General features: G+C 52.7%; 1 protein-coding gene across 4 annotated transcripts in view; it reads left to right on the top strand.

Annotated features, from left to right (window-relative positions):
- Positions 1-11997, top strand: part of RAB43 (RAB43, member RAS oncogene family) — a 34791-nt gene extending 22794 nt beyond the window's left edge. For 2 of the 4 annotated variants that reach the window (XM_008954771.6, XM_055110421.1), the window contains 2 exons: positions 4386-4569; positions 8217-11997. In XM_008954771.6, the coding sequence (XP_008953019.1) occupies positions 4386-4569; positions 8217-8467 (435 nt within the window). In that variant the 3' untranslated portion in view covers positions 8468-11997. Of the gene's footprint in view, positions 1-4385; positions 4570-6957; positions 7053-8216 lie in introns of those variants that run through there. The other 2 variants (XM_055110422.3, XM_014344366.6) reach the window with 2 other exon arrangements.
- The last annotated feature ends 420 nt before the right edge of the window (positions 11998-12417 follow it).

Here is a 12417-nt window from a genome sequence, read left to right as displayed (position 1 = left end):
ATAATTCCAGCTACTCAGGAGACTGAGGCAGGAGAATCACTTGAACTCAGGAGGCAGAGGTTGCGGTGAGCCAAGATCATGCCATTGCACTCCAGCCTGGACAACAGAGCAAAACTCCCTCTCAAAAAAAAAAATTAAGGCCAGGCGCGGTGGCTCACGCCTGTAATCCCAGCACTTTGGGAGGCTGAGGTGGGCGGATCACAAGGTCAGGAGATCAAGACCATCCTGGCTAACACAGTGAAACCCTGTCTCTATTAAAAATACAACAAATTAGCTGGGCATGGTGGTGGACGCCTATAGTTCCAGCTGCTTGGGAGACTGAGGCAGGAGAATGGCATGAACCCGGGAGGCGGAGGTTGCAGTGAGCCGAGACCGCGCCACTGCACTCCAGCCTGGGCGACAGAGTGAGACTCCGTCTCAAAAAAAAAAAAAAAAAATTAAGTTTAACATATATATATTTTTTGAGACAGTTTTGCTCTGTTGTCCAGGCTGGAGTGCAGTAGCGTGATCTGGGCTCACTGCAACCTCTGCCTCCGAGGTTCAGGGGATTCTCATGCCTCAGCCTCCCGAGTAGTTGGGATTACAGGAGCATACCACGATGCCTGGCTAATTTTTGTATTTTTGGTAGAGATGGGGTTTTACCATGTTGGCCAGGCTGGTCTTCAACTCCTGACCTCAAGTGATCCACCCGCCTTGGCCTCCCAAAGTGCTGGGATTATGGGCATGAAGCACTGCACCCAGCCCGTAATTTTAATAATAATAAATAGTTTAATAAAACATTTATGTTTTAAGAAATAATTTTTCATTTATTTCCTTAAATCCCCTATTCGTCCACTCATTATGGCGATGTTTTTCTTTAACTCTTTGAACATACTTTCCCTGTAATTTTCTGAACATATTTAAAATCGCTGCTTTAAAGTCTCCCTACTAAATGCAATATCTGGGCCATTTTGGCATCAGTGTCAATAGATTGCTTTTTCCCTTATCTGTGGTTCATATTTTCCTATTTCTTTGCATGTTTAGCAATTTTCAATAGTATATGGAAATTGTGGTTGATAACTTAACGAGACTCTGGATTCTGTTATCTTCTTTAGAAGAGTGTTGATTCTTGTCCTAGTAGTCAATTCAGTTACTGGCTGATCACCTTGAAGTTGTTCGTTTAGGCTTGTTTTTTATGTTTTGTTAGGGTGGATATGTGGAAAGACTAAGGTGTTTCTGAGCCTCGCTAATGTGGCAGAACTCAACCTCCAAACCCAAGGCTTATGTTGATGAGGGCAGGTCTATGGAGGCCTATTCTTTAGGCATGGTCCTCACCCATAGTGACGTTCTGATAGCTCATATACGGGTTGCTAATGAGACACTAATGAGGCCTCTTCACTGTGTCTGGCTTGGAACTTCAGCATCCCCTAGCACTCCTGAACCTCTATCTCTGGTCTGTTCTCAACTCTGGAAGGGGCACTCTCTGGTCAAGAGCTCACTGGGACACCTCACATAGACTTTTGGGCTCCCCCTACTTATGTCTTCTCATTTCATTGCATCATCATTACATCTCATCATTACATCAGGCAGACCCTGATCTCTGCCTCCTTAGCTCAGTGGGACCACTGTGCTCTGCTTGGATTCTAGCCCCATGGTCAGGAAACTCCCAGGTAGAGCGTCACAATGATCATGAGGTGCCTTTCATGAGTTTTTTCTTTTTTAGGGGTTATGGTCTCAGGCCGCTTGTTATCTACATTCCAAAAACGACAGCCTCATATATTTTCTCCAGTCCTGTGGTGTGTGTGGAGGGAGGGCTACTCTGCCACCAGCGATGCTGCCATGGCTGGAAGCTGCTCCAGGAGCCCTCTGACCGGCTCCAAGTTGGCTGATGTCTAGGCTGCTGCTCAGGTATTATCCTGGGATTTATCTCTCTTTCCATCATCCTGGCATCTCCCTTTGCCTCCCTTTTCAGTTGAACTCTCTGTTTTCTGGATCCCACATTTTCTTATTTTTTGTTGATTTCTTTAGGTAGAGGAACTTTCAGTCACTCCCTGAGGAAGGGTAGCAGGAAGGTGAATTTTTCGAGGACTGTATGTCTGGGAATGCCTTTATTAAACCCTCACACTTGACTACTGGTTGGTTGGGTAGAGAATTCTAGGTTGGAAATAATTTTTCTCCTCATTTTAAGGCATTGTTTTGTTGGCTGTCTAATGCCACATGGGTCTTTTGTGTTCTTTCTTCTTGCCTGTTGTTCTGGAACTTCTGCCCATGGATGCAGTGTGGTCTGCTCTGCTCCATTGTGTGTGTGCCTGGTGGGCCCCTCAGTCAATTCTGGATACTTTTCTTGAAATACTTGATTTCCTCTCCTTGATTGTATTGTTCTCTTTTTCTGAAACTCTGATTATCCTGCTCTCCTAGGCTGCTTCTTAATTTTCTTTTCTTTTCTTTTCTTTTTTTTTGAGACAGTCTCACTCACTCTGTCGTCCAGGCTGGAGTGCAGTGGCGCGATCTCGGCTCACTGGAACCTCTGCCTCCCAGGTTCAAGTGATTCTCCTGCCTCAGCCTTCCCAGTAGCTGGGATTACAGGCGTGCACCACCACACCTGGTTAATTTTTGTATTTTTAGTAGAGATGGGGTTTCACCATGTTGGCCAGCCTGGTCTTGAAGTCTTGATCTCAGGTGATCCTTCTGCCTTGGCCTCCCAAAGTACTGGGATTATAGGCTTGAGCCACCGCACCTGGCTTTCAATTATATTTTCTCTCTTTTCCATTTCTTTGTATTTTTTCTCTACTTTGGAGGGATTTCTTCAACTTTATCTTCCAACCCTGATGTTGCATTTTTCATGTATGTTAATCATATTTTTAATTGAGCTCTTTTTTCTTTCTGAATGCGCCTCACCAAAAAAGATGCTATTCTTTCCTTGTTCCATGAATCTTTCCCTATTTCTGAAACATTGACGATTGTTTGAGTACTTTGCCTCTGTGTTGTTTCTTCTGTGTTGTGTTTTTGCTGTTGTTTGGCCGGTGTCTTTTGTGTTATGTGTGGAGACGAGTTATCTCCATACCAGAGGTTATCTGGATCCCAGGCTTGTGTGGTACACACATAAACCTTGCACTTCACCCCATGCTGCCATGCGTGAGCTGCAAGACGCATGAACTATGGAACATAGGCCTGGTTTTCTTAGAGCCACTCACTGAGGAGTAAATGGGACAACTCAGGAAAGAGGAGTCTTATTTGGCACATTGTGGCCCAGAGCTTTCACTCTCAGACTTCTCTGTGTTGGGGCTGGGGCAATGGTGGTCACCTCCACAGTGCCAGGGGCAGAGGCCTTGCCTTCAGGAACTGTGTGGGCCTCTGTGGCTTTTCCCCACCCCAGACAGACCTTGAGAGAAAGACCTTTCTCACATACCTTGAGAACTAGGTAAAGAGACACCCCGAGTGTTTGTGCCTGCAAAGGGGGCTGATGGACCTGCAGCTTGGCACACGCCACAAGCTGGGTGTCAGTCTTCAGAGAGCCACGAGAACCTGTGATTGGTGGGGCAGAGAAGGCACACCCGATCCCCAAGGTGTTTGGTCACCAAGATCCCTGGCATATGCCCCTTGGCTGGTGATCTCTGCCCAGAGTGGGCGGCCTCCTGGCCCCGCACAGACCTCTGCCCCTACCTGGCCTGGTATCCATCCTGCCAGACTCTGCTTCTAAAAGACGCTAGGGAAGCTCCTCCCACCCACAGGCACCTCTTCTCCACAGCCCACATCTGGTGGGAGATGGGGCAGAGTAGGTGTTAAATGAAGACATGGGTGGCCAAAGCTCCTTGCTTTGGCCACGCTGGGTCAGCTGATGGAAACTGCCTTGTACTCAAAGGCCCCATGGGAGGACTCTGCCCATTGCCACCACCAGTCACCCTTCCCACAGTCCTCATCACCAAGCTGTAGAGTCCTGAGGGAACCCTAATGCTGGAGGAGCCTCACACACAGCTGGGTACGTGATGCTCTTGTAGGGGAGGGTACCTGGCCGTGCCTACTGCTGGCTGTGCAGTGCACCTGGAGCCAGCTTTCCAGCCGCTGGCCGCTTGAGCACTGGTGGTTCTGTTTTCGCAGCAGTGGGCCCAGTCCTGAGGGGAGAGGGGCACACGGAGGGGCACACGGAGGACCTGGGCCAGCTAAGAGTGTACCCCTTCCTCCATCTTTCCCTGGGGACCCTAGAGGGCCAGGACAGGGGCTGCTCACCTTCCCTTTGCTTCCCCATTTTTCCAACAAGGTTGAGCCATTGAGTTGCTTTCTAAGGACTCAGAAGGACTCCTAGCCCAGTGGAACCACAGCTCTGGGTGTGGGTCTGTGGGGTCACTCTGCCTGTCCCCATGTTCAGCCTGTGCCACTGGGTTCACTGAGGAACCTTATTTCTTTAGCTGCAGATCTGGGACACGGCCGGCCAGGAGCGGTTCCGCACCATCACCCAGAGCTACTACCGCAGTGCCAATGGGGCCATCCTTGCCTACGACATCACCAAGAGGAGCTCCTTCCTGTCGGTGCCTCACTGGATTGAGGATGTGAGGAAGTACGCGGGCTCCAACATTGTGCAGCTGCTGATCGGTGAGTTGGGGATTCCTCGGGACCACAAATCCCATCACTCTGCCTGTCCATGCCTCCCTCTGCTTTTTAAACACAGTGTAACCCCGAGTTCAGAGGGAGTCCCAGCCAGAGTTTGAGCCATGGTTTTGCAAATCCTGATCCTGCTAATCACTTAGAAAGTTACATTCAAGGCCGGGCACGATGGCTCACGCCTGTAGTCCCAGCACTTTGGGAGGCTGAGGCGGGCGGATCACGAGGTCAGGAGATCGAGATCATCCTGGCTAACACAGTGAAACCCCGTCTCTACTAAAAAAATACAAAAAAATTAGCTGGTTGTGGTGGCAGGCGCCTGTAGTCCCAGCTGCTGGGGAGGCTGAGGCAGGAGAATGGCATGAACCCGGGAGGCGGAGCTTGCAGTGAGCTGAGATCGCGCCACTGCACTCCAACCTGGGTGACAGAGCAAGACTCGTCTCAAAAAAAAAAAAAAAAAAAAAGAAAGTTATATTCAAAATTGGAATTAGAGGAAAGAAGAAAGAGAGCTGAAGTTTGCTCTGCAGTTCTTCACATGTGTCAAGATTTAGCTCTTGTACCCCGGCTTCTCCTCATTTGACAGGGGCTGGGGCTAGGCTCAGAAAAGTGGAGTGATTTATCCGGGTCCACATGGCCTGTGAGCATACACATGTAGGCTTTGAGTTTGCTTCTGCTGACCTCAAGTCTGTGGCTTTCTCTGTTGTGCCGCACACAGAGCAGGGACACTTGATGGCTTCCGTGCCTCAGAATCCCACAGAAGTCTTCTTCAAGTACAGCTGCAGGGCCTCAACCTCCAGAGCATCTGATCCAGGCAGGCTGGGTGGGGCCCATGAATGTGCGTTTCTAACAAATTCCCAAGTGACACCCACCTTGCTGGTCCAAGGACCTCCACTTTGAGAACTGCTGCTGTGGAAGGATGCTGTTTACCTTTGTTTTCCTTCTATATAACCTTCCCAGACCTGGACTGGAGAAGCTCTTTAGCTCTTATGTTATCCCTGGGGTTCTCACCCCAACAGGTTGATTCTTTTTTTTGAGACAGAGTCTCACTCAGTCACCCAGGCTGGAGTGCCGTGGCGTGATCTTGGTTCTGCAAGATCTGCAAAACCACTGCAACCTCTGTCTCCCCGGTTCAAGCGATTCTCCTGCTTCAGCCTCCCGAGTAGCTGGGCCAACAGGTTGATTCTTCTGACTCAAATGTACAGACAGGGCCTGGACCTGACTCCAGCCAGGAAGAGGGTGGTGCCTGGTTCCATGTGGCCTGCCTTCCACAGCCTGTTCAGACTAGGACATGGAGTGCTTGGCATGAACAGAGCTTTCCTCACGTAGCCTAACCATTTCCCCACCTTTTCTTGCTGGGGGTGGGGGACGGAGTCTCGCTCTGTCGCCAGGCTGGAGTGCAGTGGCACGATCTTGGCTTACTGCAACCTCCGCCTCCCGGGTTCAAGCGATTCTCCTGCCTCAGCCTCCTGAGTAGCTGGGACTACAGGCACGCACCACCACACCTGGCTAACTTTTGTATTTTTAGTAGAGACGGGGTTTCACCATGTTGACCAGGATGGTCTCGATCTCCTGACCTCATGATCCACCCGTCTCGACCTCTAAAAGTGCTGGGATTACAGGTGTGAGCCACCACACCCGGCCACCAATTCCCATTTATCCAGGACATTTCTGAAAAACATTCCAGCCTGGCATGGTGGCTCACACCTGTAATCCTAACACTGAGAGGCTGAGGTGGGTGGATTGCCTGAGTTCAGGAGTTCAAGACCAGCCTGGGCAACATGGTGAAACCCCATCTCTACTAAAAATACAAAAATTAGCCAGGCATGGTGGCACACACCTGTAATCCCAGCTACTGGGGAGGCCAAGGTAGGAGAATCGCTTGAACCTGGGAGGCGGAGATTGTAGTGAGCCGAGATCGTGCCACTGTCCTCCAGCCTATGCGACAGAGTAAGACTCTGTCTTCCAAAAAATAATTAATTAAAAAACATTCTATTATAGAACTTTTTTTTTTTTTTTTGAGACAGAGTCTCACCCTGTCGCCCAGACTGGAGTGCAGTGGCGCGATCTCGGCTCATGGCAAGCTCTGCCTCCTGGGTTCACACCATTCTCCTGCCTCAGCCTCCTGAGTAGCTGGGACCACAGGCGCCCGCCACCATGCCCGGCTAATTTTTTGTATTTTTAGTAGAGACGGGGTTTCACCATGTTAGCCAGGATGGTCTCGATTTCCTGACCTCGTGATCCACCCGCCTCAGCCTCCCAAAGTGCTGGGATTACAGGCGTGAGCCACCGCGCCCGGCCTATAGAACATTTTATACAGCTATGAAAATAGTATTTTATCTATTTATTTATGCATACTTATATACATACATATATTTTTAGAGATGCAGTCCTGCTATGTTGCCCAGGCTGATCTTGAACTCCTGGCCTCAAGCAATCCTCCTGCCTCAACCTCCAAGTAGTTGGAATTACAGGTGTGAGCCACTATATCTGGCTTAGAATAGTATAATAATGAGCCCCCAGGTACCCATTACCCTGCTTCAGCAATTAGCAACTGAAGTCCAACCTCCTCTCATCTGTACCATGTCACCTCCCCTCCCTCAGATTATTGAGACAAATTCACATCAAACCATTTCACCTGGCAGTATTCCAGCATGAACCTACAAAATATTTAAACACTTAAAAACAGCAATATTATTTTCTCATCTAAAAATACGACATTTCCTTAATAATATCAAATAGCCAGTCTGTATTCAGATTTATAATTGCCCGTAAAATTCATATGTGTTTTATTTTTTCCAGTTTGTTGAGATCAGGATCCAAATAAGTTTCACACTTTGAAATTGGTTGCTACATCAATTAAGGTTACCAAGGAAATTTTAGATCTTTACAGACTCTTTTTTTTTTTTTTTTTTTTTTTTTTTTTATATGACGGAGTTTCGCTCTTGTTGCCCAGGCTGGAGTACAGTGGCACAATCTCGGCTCACTGCAACCTCCGCTTGCCACTCCTGCCTCAGGCACCCAGGTAGCTGGGATTACAGGCCCCCGCCACCACGCCTAGCTAATTTTTTGTATTTTTTTTAAGTAGAGACGGGGTTTCATCATGTTGGCCAGGCTGGTCTTGAACTTCCAACCTCAGGTGATCCACCCACCTCGGCCTTCCCAAATGCTGGGATTACAAGCATGAGCCACTGCGCCTGGCCCAGACTCTTTTTTTTTTTGTCTTCCTTGTAACCACATTACAAAAGTCAACCATGTAGAGACTTCTAAAAAATTATTCTAGAAATTGGGTCAAGGAGCAATTTAACAGATTGTTTGGAATGTAATGAAGTCATCTCATACCATCTAGGAGGATCTGGGTAAATTGAGACGGGGTCTCACTGTGTTGCCCAGGCTGGTCTTGAATTCCTGGGCTCAAGCAGTCTTCCTGCCTTAGCTTCCCAAAGTGTTGGGATTACAGGCGTGAGCCACTGCACCCGGCCTAAAAAAGGTTTTTTAAAGAAAGACAGATGACCATGCCAGGGGTGTCCATTTATAGTGGTGGAAGGGAGTGGCATGGGGCTGTCAGCGTGACCCTCCCAGGTGGGACTGGGCTTGCCCAGCCCCCATGGCCTCATGCTGCCCCTGGCTTTCCTCCGCAGGGAACAAGTCAGACCTCAGTGAGCTTCGGGAGGTCTCCTTGGCTGAGGCACAGAGCCTGGCTGAGCACTATGACATCCTGTGTGCCATTGAGACATCTGCCAAGGACTCGAGCAACGTGGAGGAGGCCTTCCTGAGGGTGGCCACGGAGCTCATCATGCGGCACGGGGGCCCCTTGTTCAGCGAGAAGAGCCCCGACCACATCCAGCTGAACAGCAAGGACATCGGAGAAGGCTGGGGCTGCGGGTGCTGACCAGGGGCCGGGCCGGCAGACTGGGGGCTCCCCACCTCCTTGCTCTCCCCAGCCTGCCAAGCCCAGCCCTCCAGAGCCAGCCCTCCTGGGTACCGGCGACTACAGCAGCCGGGTGAAGCTCTGGAGCTCTGCATCCTGTGGCCTGGCTGCGGGATGGAGGCTCTCCTTGAGGAAGGGGAAGCAGGATACCCTGGCGGGCCACCCTGCCAGCCAGCAGCTGGCCCTCCACCATCTTCACATTCCAAGACTGGCCTGAACCCGCCGGTGTGGGCCACAGTAGGAGGGGCCAGCGGTCCTCCCTGTCCCATGCCTGCTGGCTCTGACCGTTTCCTCTCATGGGTTTGCTTTACCTGTGGCAGCAGGTTGCTGCTTTCCAGGGATGTGTCCAGTGCCCTGGGTTCTTCCCGGTCATCCTGGGGCTCTGCACAGAGCAGCAGAGCTAGAGCCATGAGACCCACAGACTTGGTGCCTGAGCGCAGCTCCAGGGAAGCCCCAGCCCCTTCCAGGCGGGGAACCTGCTTCCTGCCTTCACTGCCCCCGCAGCACTCACAGACATCTCCCTGGGGTCTGGCTCACTGCCTTATCAGGACCTCTGAGTTTTCTGACTTTCCGTGTAGCTTCTCATTTTCATCAGCACAGCATGGGGTCACGGCCCACAGCTAGGTGGGGTCACGGCCCACAGCTAGGTGGGGACTGTCTGCTGGCTCAGGGCCCAGTGTTTTGCCACTCAGGTTGCAAAATTAGCTAATCCTTCAGTGCCAGCACTCAGAAGTCTGGCAGGTGGGGGAATGAGATGGGAAAGTGGACATTTAAGGTCCAAGTAGAAGCTTGCATCCTTGAGGCTCAGGGATGAGAGGGCACCACAAGGCACCCAGCCTTACCCCACAAGCAGGAATCCTGCCAGCCGAGCGTGGGTCCCAGTCTAGTTTATGGAATCGAGTCTCCCAGACAAAAAAGGAGAGGCCCTGGCGGTCCTTGGCCTGGCCCATTTTATTCCCTGAACCCTTAACTGCCTCACCCTGAGCTGGGCACCAAGGTTAGAAGGCAAAAGTGGGGTAGGGGGATGTGGGAAGCAGCATTGTCCTCTGGGCATGTGGCTCAGAGGTATCACAGTGACAAAAGAGCCAGGGCTAGGGCTGGAGGGGCCAGGTGATCTTCCTTAGCCAATCCCAGTCCGTCTGTGTCAGCCCAGCTCTGCCTCGCAGCCCTCTCAGCATGGGTGCCCCCAGAAGTAAGCAGCTCTTGGACCCACGAGCAGGGCTGCGTCGGTTTGTGGTCTAGCTCCCAGGGCCAGGCCAGGCATGGCTCAGTGCAGTCCCTGGGCCAGTGAGAGGCCTCCCCCATGCCTCCCTGCCCTCTGCACTAAGCACTTTCCAGGCAGGCCTGGCCATAGGGCAAGAGCAGGCCTTACAGCAGTGCCACGGTGACCCAAGAGGCAGGGTTGGGGCCTGGACAGGGGTTCCTCTGCTGAGACTGAGACAAGCAGGGCTTGATGCTGGTGGTGGGGCCAGCATCTCACCTGCCAGGCTTCCTTTTGGGCAGGGAGGCTACCTGTGGAATGGCTGAGCCTGGTTCTGCAGGGGAGGAAGGCTGCCAGGAGCTGGGGGGCTGGCACCTGCATTGAGGGGAGTCTGGGTGCATCAGATTGGGGGGCGCCAGAGGCGAGGCTGCCTGGCTCCCTTTCTCAGCAGCTTTTCTTGTGGCAGGGGTGAGAGTGGAGCTGAGTGGGGTCTGGGCTCTGCCCCTGCGCCTCCACTGCAGTGCCTGGGCTCCCCTTGCAGGGCAGACAGTGCCTGGCACTGAGGGGTGCCCCCAGACCCCGCTGGGACTGGATGTGCCGTGGGCAGTGCCTTCCTCCAGCCTCACAACCTTTCTGCTGGGGCTGAAGTTTCTGGGGTCACATGGTCAGAAGGGGCTGAGCTGGTCTTTCACTGCAGGCCCACTCTGAAAGAGAAATCCCATGAAGCCTGTCCTTGCAGAGCCCCTCTGTTTTTGGGGGAACAGGGAGCATTCACAGGGTCTTGGGAACAAAGGCCTGGGCCTCCCCGTTTGAATTTCAGCCCCAGTTCCAGGTCAAGTCCCAGCCACCCAAGCATACTTACCAGTACTGCCCACCACCACCCACTGCCCACCTCTAAGAAGCCCAGCTCTCCTACTATGCTTCCAGGCTGGGGCCTCACAGGTGGGGCTGTTACCTTCCTCAGGGCTTAGGGAGGGAGGGAGGACATGGACAGGGCCTTCCACCCTGGCTCCTTCACAGGGATGGTAGCTGACCGGTGATGGGTTCATTTGTCACCTTGGACTGTGAGCCACTTCTACTTCTCGCCCCCCAGGCAGGAGCACCCTCACTCCAAGGGCTTGGCCTGGAAAGGCAGGCTCACCTGGGACTCAACGTTCCTTCCCCCGCCGCCACTGTGCCCCCCCCGTCCCTCCAACCCAGAAGCCCTGACCTCATTTTGGCACCTTGCTGTCCTCTGGGCTTCTCCTCTGCCCAGGTCACCCTGTGGCAGGCCTGGGCCCTCAGGATGTTTCAAAGGCTCCACAGCTCCATCGCTCCACCTGGCTTCACTCCAGCACCCTGTCCCTGGAGCACCTCTGTCCTGTCTGGGCCAACCTGGTCTCCCTGCCCCATGCCCTCCCCTGGCTCTTAGCAACCTGCCCTTTTATTCATGCCATTTGGGGTCACAGATGCCTAGCTGGACACAGCTCCCAGAACTGGCTCCACCCTGGGGCCTTGCCCCTAGTACCCCCTGGCAGGAGCAACCCACCCCATGGTTGAGGTTCCCCTACCCCTGGATCCTGGACTGAAGCCATTTCCTACAGAGAAGCGTTCCCACCCCCTCTCAGGCACAAAAGCCGGTGTCCAGGGACTCAAGACCTGTACCTGGGGTTGCAGGGGCTCCTGCCCTGCTGTATCCCACCAGGAGGGGGCCCCACTGCCCTTCCGGCCCTTAAAACTGGGCTGGGAGAGAAGATGGGGAAGTGTGTGAGACAAAACAAAGCCGGCTTGTTTCCTCCCCTTGGCAGGCTAAGCTCTCCCGGCAGCCCGGGCTCTGGGGCGGAAGGAGAACAGTGTCATCTCTTCCTTTGTTGATAAATTGCCAAAGAGTGGGAGCAGGTGGGGTCAGGGGCCAGAGTGCAGGGGAGGGGGCAATGGTGGAGGTGGCGGGGGGAAGCAGAGGGAGGTGGGCTGAGGCCTCGGTGGGGCCAGTGCGACGCTGGCTTAAGGAGCTGGAGGGGTTCCTAATACACATTTAATTCAGTTTCTCTTCCCTAAGAGGCTGCTGGAGTTGGGGCCTCCTCCAGCAGAGACCCTCGGACCCCTGCAGGGCCTGGACTTGGGGTGAACAGGGCTTCAGTCAGCGCAAGTATTCCATTTGCATTTGGTAATTTTTCATGTCACCTATTTATGAATATATAAATCTTTATACCAAATCTATTTTTTAAAACATGGAAAAGTTGCCTTTATGGAAACTTGGCAGAGCCAGAGTGTACACATTCCTAAACCATTAAACAGATTTCTATAACAAGCCACTGTGCCCAGGACTGGTTCTCTGATCTTTGAGCCCAGAGGCGGCCCAGGTGGCCACGTGCCTCAACTAGTCTCCAGGCCCGGGGTGGTAGACATGCTGCCCCCTGCCAGTCTGCCACCCAGAGCACTGTGAGACCTTCCCTCTGTCCCTAAACCCTTGGGGGACCCCCCTGAGCAAGAAGCCGTTGGTGCCTGAGGGGCAGAGGAAGCTTGGGCTGGGTCCCTTCTCTGGGACACCCCAGGTTCCTCCCATTGGGTTTGTGTTGGAGAGGGCTCTTTGGTGATTGGCAGGGGCACCCTCACCCCGACCTCCCCATGAGGGAAGCGTCACTCTCCTGAGCACACAGGCCTGGATGAGGAATCCCTTGCCCGGGTCTTTTAGCCACATTGATCCCACAATGGCAGGAACAACCCACCC

This window comes from Pan paniscus, chromosome 2 (genome assembly GCF_029289425.2).
Source record: "Pan paniscus chromosome 2, NHGRI_mPanPan1-v2.0_pri, whole genome shotgun sequence".
Classification (NCBI taxonomy): Eukaryota; Metazoa; Chordata; class Mammalia; order Primates; family Hominidae; genus Pan; species Pan paniscus.
This window is presented reverse-complemented; position numbering and strand designations above follow the sequence as displayed.